This window comes from Amblyraja radiata, chromosome 21, assembly GCF_010909765.2.
Source record: "Amblyraja radiata isolate CabotCenter1 chromosome 21, sAmbRad1.1.pri, whole genome shotgun sequence".
Lineage (NCBI taxonomy): Eukaryota > Metazoa > Chordata > Chondrichthyes > Rajiformes > Rajidae > Amblyraja > Amblyraja radiata.
Genome location: NC_045976.1, coordinates 41,892,389 through 41,919,648, shown reverse-complemented (window position 1 = coordinate 41,919,648; position 27,260 = coordinate 41,892,389). Strand labels below are relative to the sequence as shown.

The following is a 27,260-nucleotide window of genomic DNA, read 5'->3' as shown; positions in this document are numbered from 1 at the left end:
GCAAAAGGAGGCTACAGATTTTTGGTTATTGACTAGAGCTACTACTCGTGGAGTAGTAGATACATGATTAACAAATTAACAAGAATAGATACATGATCAACAGCTTCTGCTGGATCGGGTCCTGATCCAAAACATCACCTCTTCTTTCCCGCCACAGACGCCGCCTGACCTGCTGGAGTTACTCCAGCACTTTGTCATTTGCTGAAGATCGCAGCGTCTCCTGTGACTGGGAGTAGTGTTGGTGTGATTGGTTTGGTGTTCTTTCCCAGGGCTTGCTATCGATGGGAAAGATTCCAAGTCGGAGAAGCTGGGAGATGGAGAAGAGAACCAGGATGACGATGAGGATGATGAGGAGGAAGAGGGAGGAGCGGAAACCGAGGAACAGTCTGGCAACGAAAGTGAGATGAACGAACATGAAGAAGAGGTAGGGTGGCTGGTGGCGTCCAATCCCTGTCCAAAATAAACGGTGGGTTCCACTGATTCATGCTTTAGTTTAGTGTACTATTGTCACGTGTACTCAGGTCCAGTGAAAAGCTTTTTGTTGTGTGCTAGCCAGTCAGCGGGAAGTTATACATGATTATTATCAAGTTGCCCACAGTCTACAGATATAGGATAATGGGAGTAACGTCTAATGCAGGATAATGACCAGTAAAGCCCGATTAAAGATAGTCTGAGGGTCTCCAATGAGATAGATGGGAGGTCAGGTCCGCTCTCTAGACGGTTCAGTCGCCTTATAACAGCTGGGAAGAATGTCCCTGAATCTGGAGGTGTGCGTTTACACACCTCTGTGCCTCTTGCCTGATGGGATGGTTTGTGTGATGGTCAGGGCTACCGTTTTAGTCTACACATCCGCATTAGTTTAGAGAAGAAGCATGGAAACAGGCCCTTCGGCCCTCTGAGTCCGCGCCGACCATCGATCTCCCCTTCACACGAGTTCTGTGTTATTCAATTTTCACACGAGGGGCAATTTACAAAGGTCCGATTGTCCAACAAGCCCGCACGTCTTTCGGATGTGGGAGGGAACCGGAGGAAGCCCGCCCGATCACAGGGAGAACGTGCAAACTCCACACAGACAGCATCCAAGATCAGAATGGAACCCAGGTCCCTGGCGCTGTGGGGCAACTGGTGATCAATGGTCGGCATGGACTCTACTTGGACAAAGGACCTGGTTCCATGCTGCCTCTAAACTAAACTTGACTAAACATCAAGCTCGTGAACCACCCTGCACAGTCCCAACCACAGCCCCACCTCAATACCAAACTACCATGGACTTTGTTCACGTTGAGTTATGGACTTCAGCTTATGGTCTGGTTAACTACAGCAACTGATAAGTTGGAAGAATATTGCAATCAACCCATGTAGTAGGAATAGTTCAAATAAATGAGTCAACAGCAGTGGGGTTCGGTGAGCCGCTGGACTGATTTACCATCGCCCGGTGAGGTATCACCTCAGCGCAGAGGGAGAAGACGAGGGAAGAGACAGTAACCCTAAGATTTTTGCCTCCATCACAGTGAGGAGGTGCCTGGTGAACTCACTGTGGTGGATGTTAATTTGTGTTTATTGTGTGTTTTGTTGTTTATTATTACATGTATGGCTGCAGGCAACGACATTTCGTTCAGACCGAAAGGTCTGAATGACAAATAAACGATCTAAGTCTAAGTCTAAGTCTAAGCAATGGTTCTGATTTTTAGTCCTTACAGGAAGCAGGGTGGGAAGAAGTGTAGTCCAGATAACTGTGGGATTACACTTGAGATTAACTACAATTGAGATTAATTGGTGCTTTACTAACAGCTTTTTATTAGGAAACATAGAAAACAGGAGCATGTGTAGGCCATTCGGCCCTTCAATATGATCATGGCTGATCAACCAAAATCGGCTCCCCATTCCTGCGTTTTCCGCATATCCCTTGAAAGAAATCCCCTTTTCTCTTTTAGGATGCGTCTGAGAATGAGGTGGAAGATGAGGAGGAGGAAGAAAACACAGACTACCTGACAGACTCCAATAAAGAAAATGAAACTGATGAGGATAACAATGTGAGTGTGAACGGGCGGACCGTTTGAAATACTTGCCCCGTCTTTACAGGGAGATTGCACTGGGGTCACAGGTGTACTTCCTAAAATGTAACAAATCTTTAATCTGAGCAAAAGCCCTGATCCGAAACATCGCCGATCCATATGATGCTGAAACGTTATTGCCACTTGTACCTAGCTCGGTCCAGTCAGATGCTTTGTTTTTTAACATACAATGCACAAAGCATTCGCCCCAAAGACACTTCTTCTTCTTGTCGGGTCCGCGCACAAGATTAGTTGTTCAGCCAGAGCTGAGCCCACGTCTCGGCATCTGCTCACAATGGTGTCTGTCTTGTCGCTTCTTGTGCGTGGTGGTGGAAAGATTGGTGGAAACAGGGCCGCGACGTGAGCGCTCTTCCCTTCACCCCACAAAGGAGCTGACAAAGTTACAAAAAATACTCATCCCTTCTTTTTGTCCCCCCAAGCCGGGTCCCCTTTGTTCTCCGCCCCCACCTTCTCAGTGACGCAGCCCATCCACCCCGGCCCCCGACCTCGAGACTCCATGTTCTCCACAGATGCTGCCTGACCCGCTGAGTTACTCCAGCACTCTGTGAAACGTCACCTATCCATGTTCTCCACAGATGCTGCCTGACCCGTTGAGTTATGGTGCAGCAGCATCTATGGAGCGAAGGAAATAGGCAACGTTTCGGGCCGAAACCCTTCTGGAAATAGGCAACGTTTCGGGCCGAAACCCGGAAGGGTTTCGACCCGAAACGTTGCCTATTTCCTTAGCTCCATAGATGCTGCTGCACCCGCTGAGTTACTCCAGCACTCTGTGAAACGTCACCTATCCACGTTCTCCACAGATGCTGCCTGACCCGCTGAGTTACTCCAGCACTCTGTGAAACGTCACCTATCCATGTTCCCCACAGATGCTGCCTGACCCGCTGAGTTACTCCAGCACTCTGTGAAACGTCACCTATCCATGTTCTCCACAGATGCTGCCGGACCCGCTGAGTTACTCCAGCACTTTGTCTATCTTTGGTATAAGCCAGCATCTGCAGTTCCTTCGTACACGGTAAAAATAGCTCGTAAGTCATTCATTCATTCATCATCGTTGAAAACATTAGCGACGCAGTGGTTAAGAGTTTAAGAAGGAACTGCAGATGCTGGAAAATCGAAGGCAGACAAAAGTGCTGGAGAAACTCAGCGGGTGCAGCAGCATCTATGGAGCGAAGGAAATAGGCAACGTTTTGGGCCTATCTTTGGAGTTTTGTAGTCTGAAGAAGGGTTTCGGCCCAAAGCGACGCAGTGGTGCTGGTTTCCGACGGGAACGGTGACGGACGCTCCACCTGTCTCTGTCCTCCAGTTCCTGCGGACTTCCGCCGCTGGAAGTCTAGGATTTTGGTGTGTGTGTGTGTGTGCTTTATCATCGTTCCTTACAATGCTATGTACGACAGTGATCGCAACTTCTACTGAAGTGTGGATGGCCGTTGGCTTGCTAGGATTTAAAAGGCATTAAAAATGCATGTATCTGTTGTGGGGTGACCATGTGTTATTTGTGTCACCCAGGAGGTCATGATCAAAGGTGGAGGCCTGAAGCACCTTCCTTGTGCTGAAGATGAAGAATTCATACAGGCATTGGACAAAATGATGCTCGAGAATCTGCAGGTACCCCACGTTCTTATGTGTAGAGATACAGCACGGAAACAGGCTCTTCGGCCCACCGAGTCCATGCCAACCAGTGATCACCCGTTCACACAAGTTCTATCTTATCCCACTTTCTCATCCACTCCCTACCCGCCAGGGGCAAATTTACGGAGGGCCGATTAACTTACAGACAATAGGTGCAGAAGTAGGCCATTCGGCCCTTCAAGCCAGCACCGCCATTCACTGTGATTGGTAAGGGCTTGGACACGCTAGAGGCAGGAAACGTTCCCGATGTTGGGGGGAGTCCAGAACCAGGGGCCGCAGTTTAAGAATAAGGGGTAAGCCATTTAGAACGGAGACGAGGAAACACTTTTACTCACGGAGAGTGGCGAGTCTGTGGAATTCTCTACCTCAGAGGGCGGTGGAGGCCGGTTCTCTGGATGCTTTCAAGAGAGAGCTAGATAGGGCTCTTAAAAATAGCGGAGTCAGGGGATATGGGGAGAAGGCAGGAACGGGGTACTGATTGGGGATGATCAGCCATGATCACATTGAATGGCGGTGCTGTCTTGAAGGGCCAAATGGCCTACTCCTGCATCTATTGTCTATTGTCTATTGTGATCATGGCTGATCATCCACAATCAGACCCACACGTCTTTGGGATGTGGAAGGGAAAGTGGTAATAATGAGCCGGTAACAATTTTGAGGGGGCTGATCATTTAAGGAGATCGCTTGCTCCTCAGACGTTAATAATTTGACAAATGCAAGGGTAAGGGAATCGAGAACTACATGTCGTAGGTTTTAGGTGAGAGGGGAAAGATTTAATAGGAACCTGAGGGGCAGCTTTTCCCCACAGAGGGTGGTGTGTGTATGGAACGAGCAGCCAGAGGAGGCAGTTGAGGTACAGTAACAATCCGAAGGCACTTGCACAGGCACATGGAAGATTCAGGACATAGGTTAAATGTGGGCAAGTAGGACTGGCATAAAGGGTTAGGGAAATGCATTTTGTTCGGCATGGGCAAGTTGGACCAAAGGTCAAAAGCAATAGGAGTAGAATTAGGCCATTCGGCCCATCAGGTCTACTCCGCCATTCAATCATGGCCGATCTATCTCTCCCTCCTCACCCCATTCTCCTGCCTTCTCCCCATAAACATCTGACACCCGTAACTAATCAAGAATCTATCTATCGATCTCCGCCCGAAAATTACCCACCGACTTGGCCTCCGCAGCCTTCAGCGGCAAAGAATTCCACAGATTCACCACCGGAGGGCCTGTTTCTGTGCTGTGTGACTCGTTATCTACGACTCGCTAACTTGAGCAATTGTTTTTAAAGCAATTCAAATTACATTGAACAGGCAAGGGAAAGCAGCACTCTTGCCTAAAATCACCGCCGCCTGCCAGCTTGTTATGTAATTATGTGGCAAGTGCAGTAATTGGCAGGTTCAAGCCAGATTTACCTGGGCCAAGTGAGCAGTGCTGTGTTTTATGTGGACAAAAAGTGCTGGAGAAACTCAGCGGGTGAGGCGGCATCTATGTAGCGAAGGAATAGGTGACGTTTCGGGTCGAGACCCGGAAGGGTCTCGACCCGAAACGTCGCCTATTCCTTCGCTGCATAGATGCTTTCCGGTTCTCGACCCGAAACGTCACCTATTCCTTCTCTCCATCGATGCTGCCTCACCCACTGAGCTTCTCCAGCAATTTTCTGTCTACCTTTGATTGTTCCAGCATCTGCAGTTCCTTCTCAAACATTGCTGTGTTTTGTGTGGCCGGTATTTTGTTTATGTGACAACCTCCAGGCACCATTCTGCTATTTTTAGCAACGTTGAGAGAATGGAGCGGCTAGGCTTGTACACTCTGGAGTTTAGAAGGATGAGAGGGAATCTCATTGAAACATATAAGATTATTAAGGGTCTGGACACGCTAGAGGCAGGAAACATGTTCCCGATGTTGGGGGAGTCCAGAACCAGGGGCCACAGTTTTAAGAATAGACACCTCGAAGTATGATGTTGTGGCGATCAGTGAAACATGGTTGCAGGAGGGCTGTGATTGGAAACTAAATATTCCAGGATTTCGTTGCTTCAGGTGTGATAGAATTGGAGGGGCAAGAGGTGGAGGTGTTGCATTGCTAGTCAGGGAAGATATTACAGCAGTGCTTTGGCAGGATAGATTGGAGGGCTCATCTAGGGAGGCTATTTGGGTGGAACTGAGAAGTGGGAAAGGTGTAGCAACACTTATAGGGGTGTATTATAGACCGCCAAATGGGGAACGAGAATTGGAAGAGCAAATATATAAGGAGATAGCAGATATTAGTAGTAAGCACAAGGTAGTGATTGTGGGAGATTTCAACTTTCCACACATAGACTGGGAAACACATTCTGTAAATGGGCTGGATGGTTTGGAGATTGTAAAATGTGTGCAGGATAGTTTTTTGCAGCAATACATAGAGGTACCTACTAGAGGAGGGGCAGCGCTGGACCTCCTGTTAGGAAATGAGACGGGACAGGTGGCGGAGATATGCGTTGGGGAGCACTTCAGGTCCAGTGATCACAATACCATTAGTTTCAATATAATTATGGAGAAGGTCAGAACTGGACCTAGGGTTGAGATTTTTGATTGGAGGAAGGCTAACTTTGATGAGATGCGAGATGATTTAAAAGGAGTGAACTGGGACATTTTGTTTTATGGGAAAGATGTAGAAGAGAAATGGAGGACATTTAAAGGGGAAATTTTAAGAGTACAGAATCTTTATGTTCCTGTTCGGTTGAAAGGAAACAGTAAAAATTGGAAAGAGCCCTGGTTTTCAAGGGAAATTGGACATCTTGTTCGGAAAAAGAGGGAGATCTACAATAATTATAGGCAGCATGAAGTAAATGACGTGCTTGAGGAGTATAAGGAATGTAAAAAGAATCTTAAGAAATAAATTAGAAAAGCTAAAAGAAGATATGAGGTTGCTTTGGCAAGTAAGGTGAAAGTAAATCCAAAGGGTTTCTACAGCTATATTAATAGCAAAAGGATAACGAGGGATAAAATTGGTCCATTGGAGAGAGAGTGGACAGCTGTCTGCAGAGCCAAAAGAGATGGGGGAGATATTGAACAATTTCTTTTCTTCGGTATTCACCAAGGAGAAGGATATTGAATTATGTGAGGTAAGGGAAACAAGTAGAGTAGCTATGGATACTATGAGTTTCAAAGTAAAAGAAGTACTGGCACTTTTGAAAAATATAAAAGTGGATAAGTCTCCAGGTCCTGACAGGATATTCCCTAGGACATTGAGGGAAGTTAGTGTAGAAATAGCCGGGGCTATGACAGAAATATTTCAAATGTCATTAGAAACGGGAATAGTCCCCGAGGATTGGCGTACTGCGCATGTTGTTCCATTGTTTAAAAAGGGTTCTAAGAGTAAACCTAGCAATTATAGACCTGTTAGTTTGACTTCAGTGGTGGGCAAATTAATGGAAAAGATACTTAGAGATAATATATATAAGCATCTGGATAAACAGGGTCTGATTAGGAACAGTCAACATGGATTTGTGCCTGGAAGGTCATGTTTGACTAATCCTCTTGAATTTTATGAAGAGGTTACTAGGGAAATTGACGAGGGTAAAGCAGTGGATGTTGTCTATATGGACTTTAGTAAGGCCTTTGACAAGGTTCCTCATGGAAGGTTGGTTAAGAAGGTTCAACTGTTGGGTATAAATGCAGGAATAGCAAGATGGATTCAACAGTGGCTGAATGGGAGAAGCCAGAGGGTAATGGTGGATGGCTGTTTGTCGGGTTGGAGGCAGGTGACTAGTGGGGTGCCTCAGGGATCTGTGTTGGGTCCTTTGTTGTTTGTCATGTACATCAATGATCTGGATGAAGGGGTGGTAAATTGGATTAGTAAGTATGCAGTCTCTCCTTGCGGGGGAATGCGACTTTTTTGTCGTATTCCCCTTCTCTGCCTCCGTCTGCGCTGAGGCCTAATCGCGGAGCTGGTGACCTCGAGGCTTAGGAGGCAGAGCCCGCCAGGACTCGCCCTGAGCTCGCTCCCGTGAGGGCGGCCCGGCTCGGGGTTGGAACAGTGCTTCCGTGAGGGGCTGTGACGCTCCCGTGAGGGCGGCCTGGCCCGAGGAAGGAACGGTGCTCCCGTCGGAGTGGCCGAGCTCGGGGAGGTACGGCGTTCCCAGCCCGAGGGAGGAGCGGCGCCCATTTCGGGGCGGCCCAGCCCGAGGCTGAAGACGGCACGATACTCACGTGAGGGTGGCTGGGACGGCGTTCTGGCGGTGGTGGCCTGAGTCCGGGGTTCGGCCGCGGGCCAGTGGCTGCGTCAGCAGGACTGGTGGGCGGCAGCTTCGACCACCCCGGGGCGCGGTGATTGAGCCGCGGGACAGTTTTTAACATCGCCCGGTGGGGGATCGCCTCAGCGCAGAGGGAGAAGAGGAGGGAAGAGACTGCAGACCTAAGACTTTTGCCTCCATCACAGTGAGGAGATGCTGGGTGGACTCACTGTGGTGGATGTTAATATGTGTTTATTGTTGTTTTTTATTGTATTGTATTGTATGTATGACTGCTGCAATTTCGTTCAGACTTCGGTCTGAATGACAATAAAGGCTATCTAATCTAATCTAATCTAATACCAAGATAGGGGGTGTTGTGGATAATGAAGAGGATTTCCAAAGTCTACAGAGTGATTTAGGCCATTTGGAAAAATGGGCTGAAAGATGGCAGATGGAGTTTAATGCTGATAAATGTGAGGTGCTACACCTTGGCAGGACAAATCAAAATAGGACGTACATGGTAAATGGTAGGGAATTGAAGAATACAGTTGAACAGAGGGATCTGGGAATAACCGTGCGTAGTTCCTTGAAGGTGGAATCTCATATGGATAGGGTGGTAAAGAAAGCTTTCGGTATGCTAGCCTTTATAAATCAGAGCATTGAGTATAGAAGCTGGGATGTAATGTTAAAATTGTACAAGGCATTGGTGAGACCAAATCTGGAGTATGGTGTACAATTTTGGTCGCCCAATTATAGGAAGGATGTCAACAAAATAGAGAGAGTACAGAGGAGATTTACTAGAATGTTGCCTGGGTTTCAACAACTAAGTTACAGAGATAGGTTGAATAAGTTAGGTCTTTATTCTCTGGAGCGCAGAAGGTTAAGGGGGGACTTGATAGAGGTCTTTAAAATGATGAGAGGGATAGACAGAGTTGATGTGGACAAGCTTTTCCCTTTGAGAATAGGGAAGATTCAAACAAGAGGACATGACTTCAGAATTAAGGGACAGAAACTTAGGGGTAACATGAGGGGGAACTTCTTTACTCAGAGAGTGGTAGCGGTGTGGAATGAGCTTCCAGTGGAAGTGGCGGCGGCAGGTTCGTTGGTATCATTTAAAAATAAATTGGATAGGCATATGGATGAGAAGGGAATGGAGGGTTATGGTATGAGTGCAGGCAGGTGGGACTAAGGGAAAAAAGTTGTTCGGCACGGACTTGTAGGGCCGAGATGGCCTGTTTCCGTGCTGTAATTGTTATATGGTTAATATGGAGTAAGTCATTTAGAACGGAGACGAGGAACACTTTTTCACACAGAGAGTGGTGAGTCTGTGGAATTCTCTGCCTCAGAGGGCACTGGAGGCAGGTTCTCTGGATGCTTTCAAGAGAGAGTTAGATAGGGTTCTTAAAGATAGCGGAGTCAGGGGATATGGGCAGGAACGGGGTACTGATTGGGGATGATCAGCCATGATCACATTGAATGGCGGTGCTGGCTCGAAGGGCCGAATGGCCTACGCCTACACCTATTGTCTATTGTTCCAAACCGTGAGCGGGATTTGAATGGACATTCTGATAGTTTGATCTTTTAACATTTTTTACGTTTTCCCAATCATCGTAAAATAAGATTTTAAGAGAACCTAGAAACTGCAATTAGAAAAGTTTTCATTTTATTCTATGTTTAACTCCAGATCTTGGAAAGAAATAAGGGTCACTTTTGGTTTAGTTTAGTTTGGAGATTTAGTTTAGTTCACAGCGCAATAAACAGGCCCTTCGGCCCACCCAGTCCATGCCTATCAGTGATCCCCGTTCATCAGCATCATCCTACATGCCCCAGGGGACAATTTATATTTTTTACCGAAGCTAATTAAACTACAAACTTGTACGACGAATATGGAGTGTGGGAGGGGAAACCGGAGCACCCGGAGAAAACCCCATGGGGAGAACGTACAAACTCCGTACAGACAGTACCCGTAGTCAGGATGGAACCCGGGTCTCGGGCGCTGTGAGGCAGCAACTCTACCGCTGCTTCACCGTGCCATTTCTATTTGTAACTAACCAGGTTTGATGATTGATTTCGCATCTGAGTTGATTTATGGAATGGTGACAGTTATTTTTAATTTCATATCCATATGCCCATACAAAATTATTTTAAATCCCACCAAGGAATCTGCTTCAATCACCAGCAGCGTGTTTCAGGCACAATGACGCAGCGGGTAGAGCTGCTGTCTCACAGCGCCAGAGACCCGGGTTCCATCCTCGCTACGGGTTCTGTCTCCGCGGAGTTTGCACGTCCTCCCTGTGACTACGTGGGTTTTCTCCGGGTGTTCCGGTTTCCTCCCGCACTCCAAAGACGTGCAGGTTGGTGGGTTATTTGGCTTCAGTGAAAATGAAATTTACAATGAAAATTATAAATTGCCCCTAGTGTGTAGGATAGTGCTAGTGTACGGGGTGATCACTGGTCGTTGTGGACTCCGTCGGCCACGGGGCCTGTTTCCAGGCTGTGTCTCTAAAATCACTGACCTTATTAAGGATTGCATCAGTGGACTCTTACCTATGACTAAGAATTAGTTATGACTATGACTAAGAATTAGTTTGAACCATATCTATACTGCTGAGCAGAATATCTAGCCTCTCATTGAATGAGCCAACTTTATCTGCAAGTAGTCACAGATTAGATATTGAAGTGTGACTAAGTAATACAGAGTTGATGCTGATCCGTCTGGTGGGTGTATGGAGCAAGCTGACAGAGGAGGTCGTTGATGCAGGCACTATAATAATATCTCAGACATTTGGACAGGGACGTGGGTAGCAAGCTTTTAGCGGGGTATGGGCTAGACGTGGGTGTGGGACGAGTGTAAATGGGGCATGTTGTTCATCATAGACAAGAGAAGAGACAAAATGCTGGAGTAAATCATCATTTCACAGGAGAACATGGAAAGGTTTCAGGGCAGGATCCCTTCTTCTGAAGAAGCATCCCTATGTGAAACGTCACCTATCCATGTTCTCCACAGATGCTGCCTGACCCGCTGAGTTACTCCAGCACTCTGTGAAACGTCACCTATCCATGTTCTCCACAGATGCTGCCTGACCCACTGAGTTACTCCAGCACTCTGTGAAACGTCACCTATCCCTGTTCTCCAGAGATGCTGCCTGACCCGCTGAGTTACTCCAGCACTCTGTGAAACATCACCTATCCATGTTCTCCACAGATGCTGCCTGACCCGCTGAGTTACTCCAGCACTCTGTGAAACATCACCTATCCATGTTCTCCACAGATGCTGCCTGACCCGCTGAGTTACTCCAGCACTCTGTGAAACGTCACCTATCCATGTTCTCCACAGATGCTGCCTGACCCGCTGAGTTACTCCAGCACTCTGTGAAACATCACCTATCCATGTTCTCCACAGATGCTGCCTGACCCGCTGAGTTACTCCAGCATTTAGTGGCTTATTTTGTTCATTGTCTCGGCAGGGACAAGTTGGGCTGTTTTCGTACTGTGCGACTGTTTGACTCAGCCGTGATCACATTGAATGGCGGTGCTGGCTCGAAGGGCCGAATGGCCTACTCCTGCACCTGTTGTCTATAGCTTTAGTCTGCTGCTACCTGTCACCTTGGCAAGACAAAAGAAGCACCAAATTGAAGGTGAAGTTTAAGAACAAATTGCTCAAACTAAAATGATTCCATCTTCATACAGCAGCGAACGGGCGAGTCGGTGAAGGTCCACCAGTTGGACGTGGCCATTCCGTTGCAGCTGAAAAGCCAGCTGAAGAAGGGACCCCCGCCGCAGGGGGGCGGTGAAGGGGACTCTGAGAACTCGGAGACCATGCAGTTCGTCATGCTCACCAGGAGAGGGAACAAACAACAGGTACTGTACTCATTGAGAACGCTTCTCCTGTAGCACGGACGGATGTGGTGTTACCTTGCACACTAGAACTGAACCAATGTTGGTGTTTCACTGTCCTATTTAATCCCAAGGCAGACCAAGGTGCTGGAGAAACTCAGCGGGTGAGGCAGCATCCATGGAGCGAAGGAATAGGTTGGGACCTATTGTCCCTAGACCCAAGTCCCTATGAAAATCATTGGGACTTCTCTTCCTTCAATCATGGACATGGGGTACAAGCGCTGTCTGATTAGAGCTAAGGGCATTACCAGAGCCCCCACACACCCACAATTCGGACTGTTTATACTGCTTAACTCTGGGAGGAGGTACCGCAGCATGAAGAGCGGGACAACCAGGTTCTGCAACAGCTTCATCCCCCAGGCCATAAGATTACTGAACAATCAACAAAACCGAGGCTAGAACTTTTAAAATATCGACACTTTTTTAAAAAAAAAACTTTTTATATATATTTATTTTACAGAACCATGCACATGAGGCATTTTTATGGACGCACCTAGCACTTTTACTTTTACTATTTACCTGATTGGAGAGTCAAATGCAACGAAATTTCGTTCAAGGTGCACTGTGTCTAGGTGTATATCTGAATGACAATAAAGTTTTCATTCATTCATTCATTCATTCATTCATTCATTCATTCATTCAGGTGACGTTTCGGGTCGAGACCCGGAAGGGTCTCGACCCGAAACGTCACCTATTCCTTCGCTCCATGGATGCTTTCCGGGTCTCGACCCAAAACGTCACCTGTTCCTTCGCTATTGAGGGAGTGCAGCATAGGTTTACACGGTTAATTCCCGGGATGACGGGACTGTCATATGCTGAGAGAATGGAGCGGCTGGGCTTGTATACTCAGGAATTTTAGGATGAGAGGGCATCTTATTGAAACATGAAAGATTATAAAGGGTTTGGACACGCCAGAGGCAGGAAACATGTTCCCGATGTTGGGCCACAGTTTAAGAATAAGGGGTAATCCATTTAGAACGGAGATGAGGAAACACTTTTTCACACGGAGAGTTGTGAGTCTGTGGAATTCTCTGCCTCAGAGGGCGGTGGAGGCCGGTTCTCTGGATACTTTCAAGAGAGAGCTTGATAGGGCTCTTAAAGATAGCGGGGTCAGGGGATAAGGGGAGAAGGCAGGAACGGGGTACTGATTGGTGATGATCATCCATGATCACATTGAATGGCGGTGCTGGCTCAAAGGGCAGAATGGCCTACTCCTGCCCCTATTGTCTGTTGTCTATTCAGACTGAAGTAGGGTCTCGACCCGAAACGTCGCCTATTCCTTCGCTCCATAGATGCTGCCTCACCCACTGAGTTTCTCCAGCATTTTTGTCTACCTTCGATTTTACCAGCGTCTGCAGTTCTTTCCCATACCCTGTAGTATAGTGTCACAGTTTAAGTTAATGTTATAACATCAGTCTTTGCCACATTATTCACAATATTCTATCTCTATATTGATTGAATGACCCAGCTTGACGACAGGCCCTTCGGCCCACCCAGTCCACGCCGACCATCGATCACCCGTTCACACCAGTTCCATGCTATCCCACTTTCTCATCCACTCTCGGCACACTAGGGGGCAATTTACAGAGGGGCCGATTAACCTACAAACCCGCACGTCTTTGGAACGTGGGAGGAGACCGGAGCACCCGGAGGAAACCCACGTGGTCATGGGGAGAAGAGTACCAACGTTCTATTCTGTTGTGTTGTTTTGCACAATTCCGCAGGAATCGCCACTTTCATTTCACTGTTCATCTTGTATGTGACAAATAAAGTTGACTTGAACAGATGGCACCCGACGCCAGGATTGAACCTGGGTCTCTGGCGCTGTGAGGCAGCAACTCTACCCCTGCGCCACCGTGCCGTTGATTCAAGGCATCATTTTAAAAACCCCAAATTAAATTGTGGTGTAGTTCTAGTTCCTGACCTTAATTATATGAAAAAATTGTTTAAATGTAAAAAAACATTTGACAGGCTTCATCAACATTAGTTACAGGATGGTGATGTACATGGGTGATGCAGTGTTAACTGCTGGTTAATAATGAGCGTATATCTAAAATGCAAAAGATGTCCTCGCTCGTAGTCGCAGGTCTGATTTACGGGGAATACTTGTGATAATCAGCTGCAGAATAAGTGGTCTGAGGAATGGCTAATGGAGTTTAACTTTGATAAGTGCGAGGTATTGCATTTTGTGAAGTCAAAGCATGGCGGAACCCTCACAATGAATGTTGCAGAGCAGAGGGATCTAGGAGTGCAGGTACATCTTTCCCTGCAAGCGCCATCACAGGTAGATAACGTGGTCGAGAAGGCTTTCGGCCCATTGGCCTCTACCAATTAGGGTATTGAGTATAGAGGTTGGGATGTTATGAAACAGTTGTACAAGATGTTGGTGGGAAGACCATTCTTCAGAGTGCGTCTGAAGGGTCTCGACCCGAAACGCCACCCATTCTTTCTCTCCAGAGATGCTGCCTGTTTTGTTGTGGGAGCTTGGGTGCGTTCCTCAAACACTGAGACGGTAATAAATAAACCGCCTGTTCCCGCTGTGGGGGTGAATCACCCGGTGTGGGTGTCAAAGTCCGGGGGTCGGAGGGGGGGTCCAATGGCGGTGCATCGCGGTCAGTGACTGTGGGACGCTCCCAACGGTGGAGAGAAGGGAGAGAGGAGGGGGAGAGAGAGGAGGAGAGAGAAGAGGGGAGAGAGAAGGGGGAGACGGGAGTGTGAGGTTCATTTTGCCACACAAGCCATAGGTGACTGGGCAATCTGAATCCAAGCACCAAGCTGAAAGCGGCTGAAGGTGTGCATCCCTCGGGACAGCCCCCACTCTCCCACGCCCACCCTCCACGGGCTGTGGGTCGGGCGGAGTGGAGGTGTGGGACAATGTTCATGCCTTCACAGTGATGTGATGGACGCGGGGGTCTGGAACAATCGCTGACAAGTCCCGCCCCCCGGGACGTTTCTGGACGTTATTGGACGTTTCTGTTGAGCGGCAGTCGGTCCTTTGGCCTGTAGGCGACATCGTCTTTCGGGTAGGTGGCGTTTTTCGACAGAGCGGCCATTCGGTAAGTTTGCTTTTAGGCGACGCAGCTTTTCGGTTCGTTGGCTTTTAGGCGTCCCGCCCTTTCTGTTAGTTTGCATTTAGGCGTCCCATCCTTTTGCTTAGTAGGCGTTTCGTCTTCGGACTCTTTCGGTTTATTGGCGTTTCGGCCTCGTTTCCATTCGGTCTTTGGCTTCGACTTCTTTGCTTCGGCCTCTCGTCCATCGGCACGTTGGAGTATTGTGTTTGGTTTTGGTCACCTTGCTATGAGAAAGATGTTGTCGAGCTGGAATGGGTGCAGAGAAGATGTACGAGGATGTTGCCAGTACTCAAGAGCCTGAGCTACAGGGAGAGGTTGAGCAGGCTAGGACTTTATTCCTTGGGGCACACTAGGGTGAGGGGTGTATATAAATACCGAGAGGGTAAATGTATAGTGTTTTACCCAGAGTAGGGGAATCAGGAAACAGGACAAAGGTTTAAGATTAGAGGCAACTGTTTCACACAAAGGGTGGTGGGTGCGTGGAACGAGCTGCCAGAGGAGATAGTTGAGGAAGGTACTATAGCAGCATTTCAAGGACAGGTGCATGGATAGGAAAGGATTAGAGGGATATCCTCTAAGAATAGGTGGTAAGCCATTTAGAACGGAGATGAGGAAACACTTTTTCACAAGAGAGAGCTTGATAGGGCTCTTAAAAATAGCGGAGTCAGGGGATATGGGGAGAAGGCAGGAACGGGGTACTGATTGTGGATGATCAGCCATGATCACATTGAATGGCGGTGCTGGCTCGAAGGGCCCAATGGCCTATTCCTGCACCTATTGTCTATATGGGCCAAACATGGACAGATGGCACTGATGTAGATGTTATGCATCTTGGTCGCCATGGGCAAGTTGGGCTGAAGGGCCTGTTTCCGTGCTGTATGACTCTCATCATCTGCGACACCGTTGGGATCTCTGGACGACATCATTTATGCACGTTCACTTTTGAACTTCTTCTTTCGTGTGGCGTGCACAGCCTAAAGTTGTTGGGCAACTTGTTCTATTTGATCTTCCGTTTGTGCACGTCGAGTTGATTGCATTAGTCGAAGCAGGGCGGACCACGTGACGGTTGCAATCTTCCACCCCACTTTTGAACTGCGGACAGGTAAAGTAGATGGGTCTCCAAAAAGATGCTTCCAACCTTTTACACGCATCCATTCTACCATTTACCAAACTAGTTGTGGATGAGGTTGTGGAATAGTTTTTTTTTTTTTTTTTTTTTTTTTTTTTAACCATCCAAGCCCTGAATTTTAACAAAATTATTATTCAATTAGGCTTCTGGGTCCGGTCGATGAAGCTGCACTTTGTTCTGAAGGTGTTTCCGCTGTTTTTTTAAAAGGGTGGGTTGCTCCTGGCACCTATGAGGAAATTCCTTTTTAAACCCAGACTTTTCTGGTTTGACAGATTCCAAAGTTTTGAGGCCACTGAATAATTATCAATTTTTTTTTTTAACAAGACTAAAAAACAAGGCTTCTTTTGTCAGCAGTGAAGAAAGCTCTACAGAAGGCATTTCTGCTCATAGTTGACTACAGGAAGGTTAGGGCTGGGCTAAAGCTGTTTCTACGGTTTCGCAGTGGAAACTTCAATAGAACATTCTTGGGCAATGTGTGGACTTGTTTGTCCTGCATAGTTTTCCAGCTATCACCTTGGTGTTAACGGTAGACTCTCAGATGCTCATTCATATGGATGGGCATTTGTAGCATAGGTGAGGACCTGTAATGCAGGAAAGAATGCAGTCAAGACAGAACAGCTCAATGACGTGAAGCTCACCGTTTGACCTGTTTTTAACCATATAACCATATAACAATTACAGCACGGAAACAGGCCATCTCGGCCCTACAAGTCCGTGCCGAACAACTTTTTTCCCTTAGTCCCACCTGCCTGCACTCATACCATAACCCTCCATTCCCTTCTCATCCATATGCCTATCCAATTTATTTTTAAATGATACCAACGAACCTGCCTCCACCACTTCCACTGTAAGCTCATTCCACACCGCTACCACTCTCTGAGTAAAGAAGTTCCCCTCATGTTACCCCTAAACTTCTGTCCCTTAATTCTGAAGTCATGTCCTCTTGTTTGAATCTTCCCTATTCTCAAAGGGAAAATTCCCTTTTTATAAAATGTTAAATGGTCAGCTCGACATAGACTACAAGACCTACACCAAACCCAAACCAATTAGGAGCAGACGAGGGCATTCGATCCAATTTGTGATCCCAGCTACAAAGACAGATGTGTACAGCAATTTGTTCTTCCCCCGCACAATTAAAGCATGGAATAATCTCCACCCAACTATAGTTACCCAACCAGATGCAACTAAATTTAAAGTAGCTCTTTCTTCCCAATAACCCTTTCTGGCTTAAGCCCTCCCTTCACCACCTCCAGTTTAAATTCCATTTGGAATATTTTGGAGGACCAAGAAACCAAGAACCAAGACGCAAAATGCTGGAGAAACTCAGCGGGTGAAGCAGCATAGAAACATAGAAATTAGGTGCAGGAGTAGGCCATTCGGCCCTTCGAGCCTGCACCGCCATTCAATATGATCATGGCTGATCATCCAACTCAGTATCCCGTACCTGCCTTCTCTCCATACCCTCTGATCCCCTTAGCCACAAGGGCCACATCTAACTCCCTCTTAAATATAGCCAATGAACTGGCCTCGACTACCCTCTGTGGCAGGGAGTTCCAGAGATTCACCACTCTCTGTGTGAAAAAAGTTCTTCTCATCTCGGTTTTAAAGGATTTCCCCCTTATCCTTAAGCTGTGACCCCTTGTCCTGGACTTCCCCAACATCGGGAGCAATCTTCCTGCATCTAGCCTGTCCAACCCCTTAAGAATTTTGTAAGTTTCTATAAGATCCCCTCTCAATCTCCTAAATTCTAGAGAGTATAAACCAAGTCTATCCAGTCTTTCTTCATAAGACAGTCCTGACATCCCAGGAATCAGTCTGGTGAACCTTCTCTGCACTCCCTCTATGGCAATAATGTCCTTCCTCAGATTTGGAGACCAAAACTGTACGCAATACTCCAGGTGTGGTCTCACCAAGACCCTGTACAACTGCAGTAGAACCTCCCTGCTCCTATACTCAAATCCTTTTGCTATGAAAGCTAACATACCATTCGCTTTCTTCACTGCCTGCTGCACCTGCATGCCCACTTTCAATGACTGGTGTACCATGACACCCAGGTCTCGCTGCATCTCCCCTTTTCCTAGTCGGCCACCATTTAGATAATAGTCTGCTTTCCTGTTTTTGCCACCAAGAGAACCGGAAGGGTTTCGACCCGAAACGTCGCCTATTCCTTCGCTCCATAGATGCTTTCCAGGTCTCGACCCGAAACGTCACCCATTCCTTTGCTCCATAGATGCTTACCGGGTCTCAACCTGAAACGTCGCCTATTCCTTCGCTCCATAGATGCTTTCCAGGTCTCAACCTAAAACGTCACCCATTACTTTGCTCCATAGATGCTTTCCGGGTCTCAACCTGAAACGTCACCCATTCCTTTGCTCCATAGATACTTTCCGCGTCTCGACCCGAAATGTCACCTACTCTTTCGCTCCCCAGATGCTGCCTCACCCGGTGAGTTTCTCCAGCATTTATGTCTACCTTTGATTATTCCAGCATCTGCAGTTCCTTCTTTAAACATTCAAGAACTGAGGTCGGGCGGACGGAGGCACTTTAGCTGGAAAAGGTTTGATTCATGGTTTGGGGGCAGCACAGCGGTGGAGCGGACTGCCTCACAGTGCCAGGGACCCAGCTTCCATCCTGAGCTCGGTGCCACCTGTGTGTGGAGTTTGCACGATCTCCCTGTCTTCCTCCCACATCCCAAAGACGTGCGGGTTTGTAGGTCAATCGGCCCCTCTGTAAATTGCCCCCCCTGGTGTGTAGGGAGTGGATGAGAAAGTGGGATATCATAGAACCAGTGGGAACGGGTGATTAGATGGTCGGCGTGGACTGGGTGGGCCGAAGGGCCTGTTTCCGTGCTGTACCCCTAAAGGCTGCAAAAACTATATTGGGAGATGAGTGACAGGCAAGGCACCTTTTGCAGCTTAACCTTATCCAGGCCACGTGGGGAAGCTGGTGATGCCTCTTCATATCATATTGCCGAGAAGTAGTATGAAGGACAAGACCCCAGGATAGATCGGGAGAGACAACAAATATCATGGTAGGGCAAAGCAGGGAGAACAGTAGCAGTGATTTCCTGTGTATACCACCGGGTGGCGCTGTCAGCAATGGCAGCCTCGCCAACAGTCTGTCCGTCTTTTCATCCTTATTGTTATTTTTAGTGTGTCTTAACAGTTTGTGTTAATGTTCTCTGGTTTGTTTTATGTGGGGGGGGGGAGGGGAAACTTTTTTTCAATCTCTTACATTGCCGGAGATGCGATTGTTTCCCGGATCGTATCTCCGGTCGCTCTGCGGCCTAACATCGTGGAGCTGGCGGCCTCGCTCCGGACTGACTTTGAGCCCCACCGCGGGGCCGTGGACTTACCATCAGAGCCTGCGATCCCTTGCCTGGGATCGACGCTCCAACCGCGGCCTGTGGATTTCACCATCAAGGAGCTGGCAGTCTCGGGTAGAGACCGATGTGGGGAAGCTCCAAGCCGCAGGAGATTCGACCAGCCCTAACCTGGTGTCCGATCGCCCAGCGCGGGGGAGCTGAGACCCCCCCCCAATGCAGGAACTTGATCGCCCCGACGCGGAGGACACGACCACCGGCTACGGGAGCCAAGATCGTCCCGTCAACGGAAGGCTCGACCACGGGAGGACAAAGAGGGGAAGAGATTAAACTTTTTTTCGCCTTCCATCGCAGTGAGGAATGTGGAGGAGTCACTGTGGTGGATGTTTATGTTAAATGTGTTTTGTGTGTCTTGTTGCTTTTTAATTGTATCACTGGAGGGCAAATCAAATTCCTCGTATGTTGCAAAACATACTTGGCTAATAAAATATGATTATAGTTATGAAGAAGGAACTGCAGATACTAGTTTAACCTGAAGATAGACACAAGATGCTGGTGTAGCTCAGCAGGTTAGGCAGAATCTAGAGAGAAGCAATAGGTGACGTTTCTAACACAGCTAACACAGATGGCCTGTTCCCTTTATCATCATTACTATTTTGTATTTCTTTCATGCATTTTATATCTCTCTACATCATCGTCTATATCTCTCGTTTCCCTTTCCCCTGACTCTCAGTCTGAAGAAGGGTCTCGAAAAGGACTGGACAAGCTAGATGCAGGAAAAATGTTCCCAATGTTGGGCGAGTCCAGAACCAGGGGCCACAGTCTTAGAATAAAGGGGAGGCCATTAAGACTGAGGTGAGAAAAAACTTTTTCACCCAGAGAGTTGTGAATTTGTGGAATTCCCTGCCACAGAGGGCAGTGGAGGCCAAGTCACTGGATGGATTTAAGAGAGTTAGATAGAACTCTAGGGACTAGTGGAATCAAGGGATATGGGGAGAAGGCAGGCACGGGTTATTGAGAGGGGACAATCAGCCATGATCACAATTAATGGTGGTGCTGGCTCGAAGGGCCGAATGGCCCCCTACTGCACCTATTTTCTATGTTTCTATGACACGACACATTCCTTTTATCCAACGCTGATTTCCTGGCAACATATCTGAGGTATGACTAAACCAATCGAAAATGTAACACATTCCTGTTTTAAAATGCTGTGATGACAGAGTCCCCATCTTAGCACAGCCGTCTTGCATTGTGTCTCTGCAGCTTATCTCCTCATCTTCAACCGCATTGTTAAATTTTAACATACCTGCTGCAGTTTTATTCCTCTTTTAATCTGCCAATACTGGGCCTACGTGATAAGCATTTGTTCACACATTAAAGGAATTTATACAACTGCACCTTGCCTCGAGTGATAAGCAGTCGTATCTTTGCAAAGTCATGAGGGTGATTGTGGATCTCGGGTCATGTTTGACATTCAATATAGTGGCATTCTCTAGCCAGCCAGAGAGGAGATTGCTGGATCATTTCCTGTTTTTCCTTGCACCATTTATACTCCTCTTCATTGCAATTTAGTCTATCCCAGAGATACAGCACAGAAACAGGCCCTTCGGCCCACCGAGTCCATGCCGACCAGCGATCCCCGCACATTAACACCATCCTACACACACTAGAGACACTTTTACAATTATACAACCCAATTAATCTACAAACCTGCACGTCTTTGAATTGTGGGAGGAAACCGAAGATCTCGGAGAAAACCCACGCAGGTCACGGGGAGAACATGCAAACTCCGTACAGACAGCACCCGTAGTCAGGATTGAGCCCGGGCCTCTGGTGCTGTAACTCTGCTGCTCAATTTTCTCAAGAAATTGGTCATTCTGTTTACTGGGAGATAGCATTCCTTTCATCTTTTCTGTAAATGCTCTTTGCTCCAAGTACTTTGCCTTTCGGTTAATCAATCAGATTAGATTAATCTGAAGTATATTTACGGCTGGATACATGTTTCTGCTGAAGTGTCTGTTGCCTTGCCAAGCCGTTTCACTTGATAATGCACCAGTGAGTATGAAGCTAACGAGATGTGATCGTCAGGGCAACTTGTCCGAACCGAATGCAAGATATTCAACCTCTGATATGCCAGAGGGTTGTGTTTCAGAAGGAACTGCGGATGCTGGAAGGTAGATAAGAAATGCTGGAGGAACTCAGCGGGTGAGGCAGCATCTATGGAGCGAAGGAATAGGCGACGTTTCGGATCGAAACACGGAAAGCATCTATGGAGCGAAGGAATAGGCGACCCGAAACGTCACCTATTCCTTCGATCCATAGATGCTGCCTCACCCGCTGAGTTTCTCCAGCATTTTTGTCTGCCAGAGGGTTATGGTAACTTCTGAAAATGCTCCCTATTTTAACCCTGTGAATCCCTTCTGCATTTAAACACACCAATCTCCCTCTACTTTAGTTTGGTCGGTGTTTTTAGAGACACAGAGTGAAAATAGGCCCTTCGGGTCTGAGTCTACGCCGACCAGCGATCCCCGCACACTAACACCATCCTACAAGTCGGGCCAAGTCAAGTCAAAAGAGGGTTATGGAGACGCTATGGAAAATGTACAATTTCTACCTAAGCCGATTAACCGACAAACCCGCAGGTCTTTGGAATGTGGAGTACCCCGGGAAAACCCACAGGGAGTACGTACAAACTTTGTACCGACAGCATCTTTAGTCAGGATCAAACCCGGGTCTGTGGTACTAGGCAGCAGCAGCTCCATTCCCTGCATATCCATATGCTCATCCAAAAGTCTCTTAAACGCCACTGTCGTGGCGTTTAAGAGACTTTCGGATAAGCATATGGATATGCCGGGGACTGCCCCCCCCCCCCCCCCCCAGACAGTCAAGTCAAGTCACTTTTATTTCTATAGCACATTTAAAAAACAACTCTCGTTGACAAAAGTGCTTTGCATTGGTGGAGGTACTAACGTTATACAACATTGGTTCATAGATTAAGTACAGACATGAATACAAACATATAGCCCTCCCTCAGAGGATGCTAAGAATGAAAAGTGAGACACCAGTCTCACTGCTTGGGTAATATCTTTTCGACAAGCGAATTACAACCAATTACTCATTATTTTTAGTTTTTGGCAGTAAGCCTTACAGTTAAGTGTGAACCTCAGACCAGAGAGAAACTGATAAAAATGCAACACTGCTTAAGCTGCGTGTAGCACCCAAAGTGCTGGAGTAACTCAGCGGGTCAGGCAGCATCTGTGGAGAACATGGATAGGTGACGTTTCACAGAGTGCTGGAGTAACTCAGCGGGTCAGGCAGCATCTGTGGAGAACATGGATAGGTGACGTTTCACAGAGTGCTGGAGTAACTCAGCGGGTCAGGCAGCATCTGTGGAGAACATGGATAGGTGACGTTTCACAGAGTGCTGGAGCAACTCTGCCAGCACTCTGTGTACAGGAATAACCAGAAATATCTCAGGCCACAGGTAGACACATGCTGTTGGAGTAACTCAGCGGGACAGGCAGCATCTCTGGAGAGAGGGAATGGATGATGTTTTGGGTCGAGACCCTTCTTCAGACTGATGTCAGGGGAGTGGGCGGGACAGAGATAGAATGTAGTCGGTGACCTGATACGTCAGTTAATGATGCCGGCAGTCGCCGAAAAAAATGGCCAAGCGGGACAGGCCCTTAAGACTGGTGGGAGAACTGGGGATGGGGAGTGAGGGAAAGCAAAGTTCTATTTGAAGTTAGAGAAGTCAACGTTAATACCGCTGGGGTGTAAGCTGCCCAAGCGAAATATGAGGTGCTGTTCCTCCAGTTTGCACTGGGCCTCACTCTGACAGTGGAGGAGGCCCAGGACAGAAAGGTCAGTGTGGGAATGGGAGGGGGAGTGAAAGTGCTGAGCAACCGGGAGATCAGGTAGGTTTAGGCGGGCTGAGCTGCGGGGTTCAGCGCAACCTTATCTCCAACCATCCCTGTCCAATAATGAAAGCAGAAATCTACAGATGTGGCGTGGAAAACACAAAATCCAAGTTGCAGGATATTAATTTTCCCTGTCTCGATTAAAATCTACCAAAAGCAAGGAAGATGATGAGAAAACAGGTCTCTTTGTAGATTGGATATGTCAAACGTTAATAACTAACTTGTTAATCCTTAATCTCGCCTCTCGTATACTATGCAGTTATCTGAGGAATGTGGATGAAAGTAACCTTGGTGAACCAGGGTGGAGAGAGGGAATGATTGCTTTTGCTTTATTGCAAATCCAAAATTCTATCCTTCTCCTCCCTTGAAAATTAGCCGGTCATTTCACATATTGAACAGTTTTGAAAATATCTAATTTCAGCAGTTCTGAAGGATTAGGATGGTGTGTGTGTCGACTGATGTTTCTCAACTCAATTGTGGTGGGTTTATTTTTCATGGGTGAGCTGCCATTCATACAATAGGAGTGACTTATTAAAATATCTCATTCATACATGTTAATTTAAAAAAAACACAAAGTGCTGGAGTAACTCAGCGGGTCAGGCAGCATCTCTGGGGAATGTGGATAGGTGACGTTTCACAGAGTGCTGGAGTAACTCAGCGGGTCAGGCAGCATCTCTGGGGAACATGGATAGGTGACGTTTCACAGAGTGCTGGAGTAACTCAGCGGGTCAGGCAGCATCTCTGGAGAACATGGATAGGTGACGTTTCACAGAGTGCTGGAGTAACTCAGCGGGTCAGGCAGCATCTCTGGGGAACGTGGATAGGTGACGTTTCACAGAGTGCTGGAGTAACTCAGCGGGTCAGGCAGCATCTCTGGGGAACGTGGATAGGTGACGTTTTGGGTCGAACCCCTTCCTCAGACTGAGAGGGACATCAGTTTGAAGAAGGGGTCACGACCCGAAACGTCACCTATTCCTCCACACCAGAGATGCTGCCTGACCCGCTGAGTTACTCCAGCATTTTGTTAGAACGGAGACGAGGAAACACTTTTTCTTACAGAGTGGTGAGTGGAATTCTCTGCCTCAGAGGGAGGTGGAGGCCGGTTCTCTGGATGCTTTCAAGAGAGAGCTGGATAGGGCTCTTAAAAATGGCAGAGTCGGGATATGGGGAGAAGGCATGAACGGGGTACTGATTGGGGATGATCAGCCATGATCTCATTGAATGTCGGTGCTGGCTCGAAGGGCCGAATGGCCTACTCCTGCACCTATTGTCGATTGTGTCTATGTTTGGTGTAAACCAGCATCTGCAGTTCCTTCCCATACATGATGCTGGGGGTTTGATTAGCAGATGTTTGGCCAAAAGCCCAACTCCTCCATGCCCCATCTACTCGTGTCATATTGTCCAGCATTTGGCCCGTATTCCTCTCACCCTTTACTGTCCATCTACCTGTCCTAACGTCTTTAAAATGTTATTGTACTTGTCTCGGTGATCCCCTCGTTCCATTTCCGAGTCCTAATCCCACCTGCCTGTGTTTGATCATATGTTGATAGAATGGAGCGGCTGGGCTTGTATACTCTGAAATTTAGAAGGATGAGAGGGGATCTCATTGAAACATATAAGATTATTAAGGGTTTGGACACGCTAGAAGCAGGAAACATGTTCCCGATGTTGGGAGAATCCAGAACCAGGAGCCACAGTTTAAGAATATGGGGTAAGCCATTTAGAACGGAGATGAAGAAAAACTTTTTCACCCAGAGAGTGGTGAATCTGTGGAATTCTCTGCCTCAGTGGAGGCTAATTCTCTGGAGGCTTTCAAGGGAGAGTTAGATAGAGCTCTTAAAGATAGCGGAGTCACGGGATATGGGGAGAAGGCAGGAACGGGGTACTGATTGTGGATGATCAGCCATGATCACAGTGAATGGCGGTGCTGGCTCGAAGGGCCAAATGGCCTACTCCTGCACCTATTCGTGTGTCCCGTCTACACTAGCCCCACCTGCCTACCTTTGGCCCGTATCCCTCTAGACCTGTCCTTACCATGTACCTGTCTAAATATTTCATAAACGTTGCGATAGTCAACTACCTCCTCCGACAGCTCGTTCCATACACCCACCAGTCTTTGTGTGGAAAAAGGTTACCCCTCTGCTTCCCATTATAGAAACATAGAAACATAGAAATTAGGTGCAGGAGTAGGCCATTCGGCCCTTCGAGCCTGCACCGCCATTCAAGTATGATCATGGCTGATCATCCAACTCAGTATCCCGTACCTGCCTTCTCTCCATACCCTCTGATCCCCTTAGCCACAAGGGCCACATCTAACTCCCTCTTAAATATAGCCAATGAACTGGCCTCGACTACCCTCTGTGGCAGGGAGTTCCAGAGATTCACCACTCTCTGTGTGAAAAAGGTTCTTCTCATCTCGGTTTTAAAGGATTTCCCCCTTATCCTTAAGCTGTGACCCCTTGTCCTGGACTTCCCCAACATCGGGAGCATCGGGAGCATCTCCCCCCCCCCCCCCCCCCACCCCCAATTTAAACCTATGTCCTCTGGATCTTCATTGCCTGAGTCTAGTATGTAGGCTCTCAGGTGTATTTCACTCTTTGAGGACATATTTATGTAAGGGATGGGGGAAAAAAAACAAGTTGAATCAGATTCAGATTCAGATTCAGATTCAATTTTAATTGTCATTGTCAGTGTACAGTACAGAGACAACGAAATGCATTTAGCATCTCCCTGGAAGAGCGACATAGCAAATGATTTGAATAAATAATAATAAGTGATAATAAGTGTCCGGGGGGTGGGGGGGTGATTGGCAGTCACCGAGGTACGTTGTTGAGTAGAGTGACAGCCGCCGGGAAGAAGCTGTTCCTGGACCTGCTGGTTCGGCAACGGAGAGACCTCGCTTGAAGCTTGACTATCTGTTTGACCGGCGCTGCAACTTCTGACCATTTGCATTTGTTTCTGTGCAGTTTAAGATACTGAATGTGCCGATGAATTCGCAACTTGCTGCCAACCACTGGAATCAGCAGCAGGCGGAGCAGGAGGAGAGGATGCGTATGAAGAAACTCACCCTTGACATTAACGAGCGGCAGGAACAGGAGGACTACCAGGGTAAGTCACGGGGCAACCAGCCACCAGAGTAGTGGCAGTGTGTGGGGATGGCTGGCCGGCACGGGCTCGCTGGGCCGAAGGGCCTGTTTCCGTGCCGCACCTCTAAAACACTAAAAACCTGTCCATCTTTGGGATGTGGGAGGAAACCTGGGCAACTGGGGGGCACTCGGGTGATGGAGAACAAGAGGCTGACCAGGGTGAGTCACGGGCAACCACCCACGTACGTTGCAGGGTTAGAGTCGGCAAGGAGAAACGCAACCGGCTGGAGTAACTCCCGCATGGATTCCTCGGCACCGTGGTGCGGCTCCAGCGTTGCTGCCTCACAGCGCAAGAGACCCGGGTTCGATGCCGACTACGGGTGCTGTCTGTACGTTCTCCCCGTGACCTGCGTGGGCTTCCTCTGGGTGCTCCGGTTTCCTCCCACTATCCAAACACATAGAGGTTTGGAGGTTAATTGGCTTTGACAAAATTGTAAGTTTTTTGTTTCGTTTAGACGTAGAGATACAGAGTGGAAACAGGCCCTTCGGCCCACCGAGTCCACGCCGACCAGCGATCACCAAACACTAGCACTATCCTACACACTAGGGACAATTTACGATTTTTACCGTCGTCAATTAACCTACAAACCTGTACGTCTAGTGTGGGAGGAAACCGGAGCACCCGGAGAAAACCCACACGGTCACAGGGAGAACGTACAAACTCCGTACAGACAGCACCTGTAGTCAGGATCGAACCCTGATCTCTGGAGCAGTAAGGCAGCAACTCAACTGCTGCGCCACCGTGCCGCCCCACAAATAGTGTGAAAGAATGATCGATGGTTTATTGTCCCTAGTTTGTAGGATAGTGATAGAATGATCAGTGGGCTGCAGGGCCTGTTTCCACGCTGTATCTCCACGTCTAA

At 47.8% G+C, this 27,260-nt stretch overlaps 1 protein-coding gene across 5 annotated transcripts in view; it reads left to right on the top strand.

Annotated features, from left to right (window-relative positions):
• upf2 (UPF2 regulator of nonsense mediated mRNA decay) overlaps positions 1–27,260 on the top strand; it is an 85,191-nt gene that overhangs the window by 44,300 nt on the left and 13,631 nt on the right. For all 5 annotated transcript variants that reach the window (XM_033040176.1, XM_033040174.1, XM_033040178.1 and 2 more), the window contains 5 exons: positions 270–424; positions 1,935–2,033; positions 3,582–3,680; positions 11,603–11,773; positions 26,218–26,359. In XM_033040176.1, the coding sequence (XP_032896067.1) occupies positions 270–424; positions 1,935–2,033; positions 3,582–3,680; positions 11,603–11,773; positions 26,218–26,359 (666 nt within the window). The remainder of the gene's footprint in view (positions 1–269; positions 425–1,934; positions 2,034–3,581; positions 3,681–11,602; positions 11,774–26,217; positions 26,360–27,260) is intronic.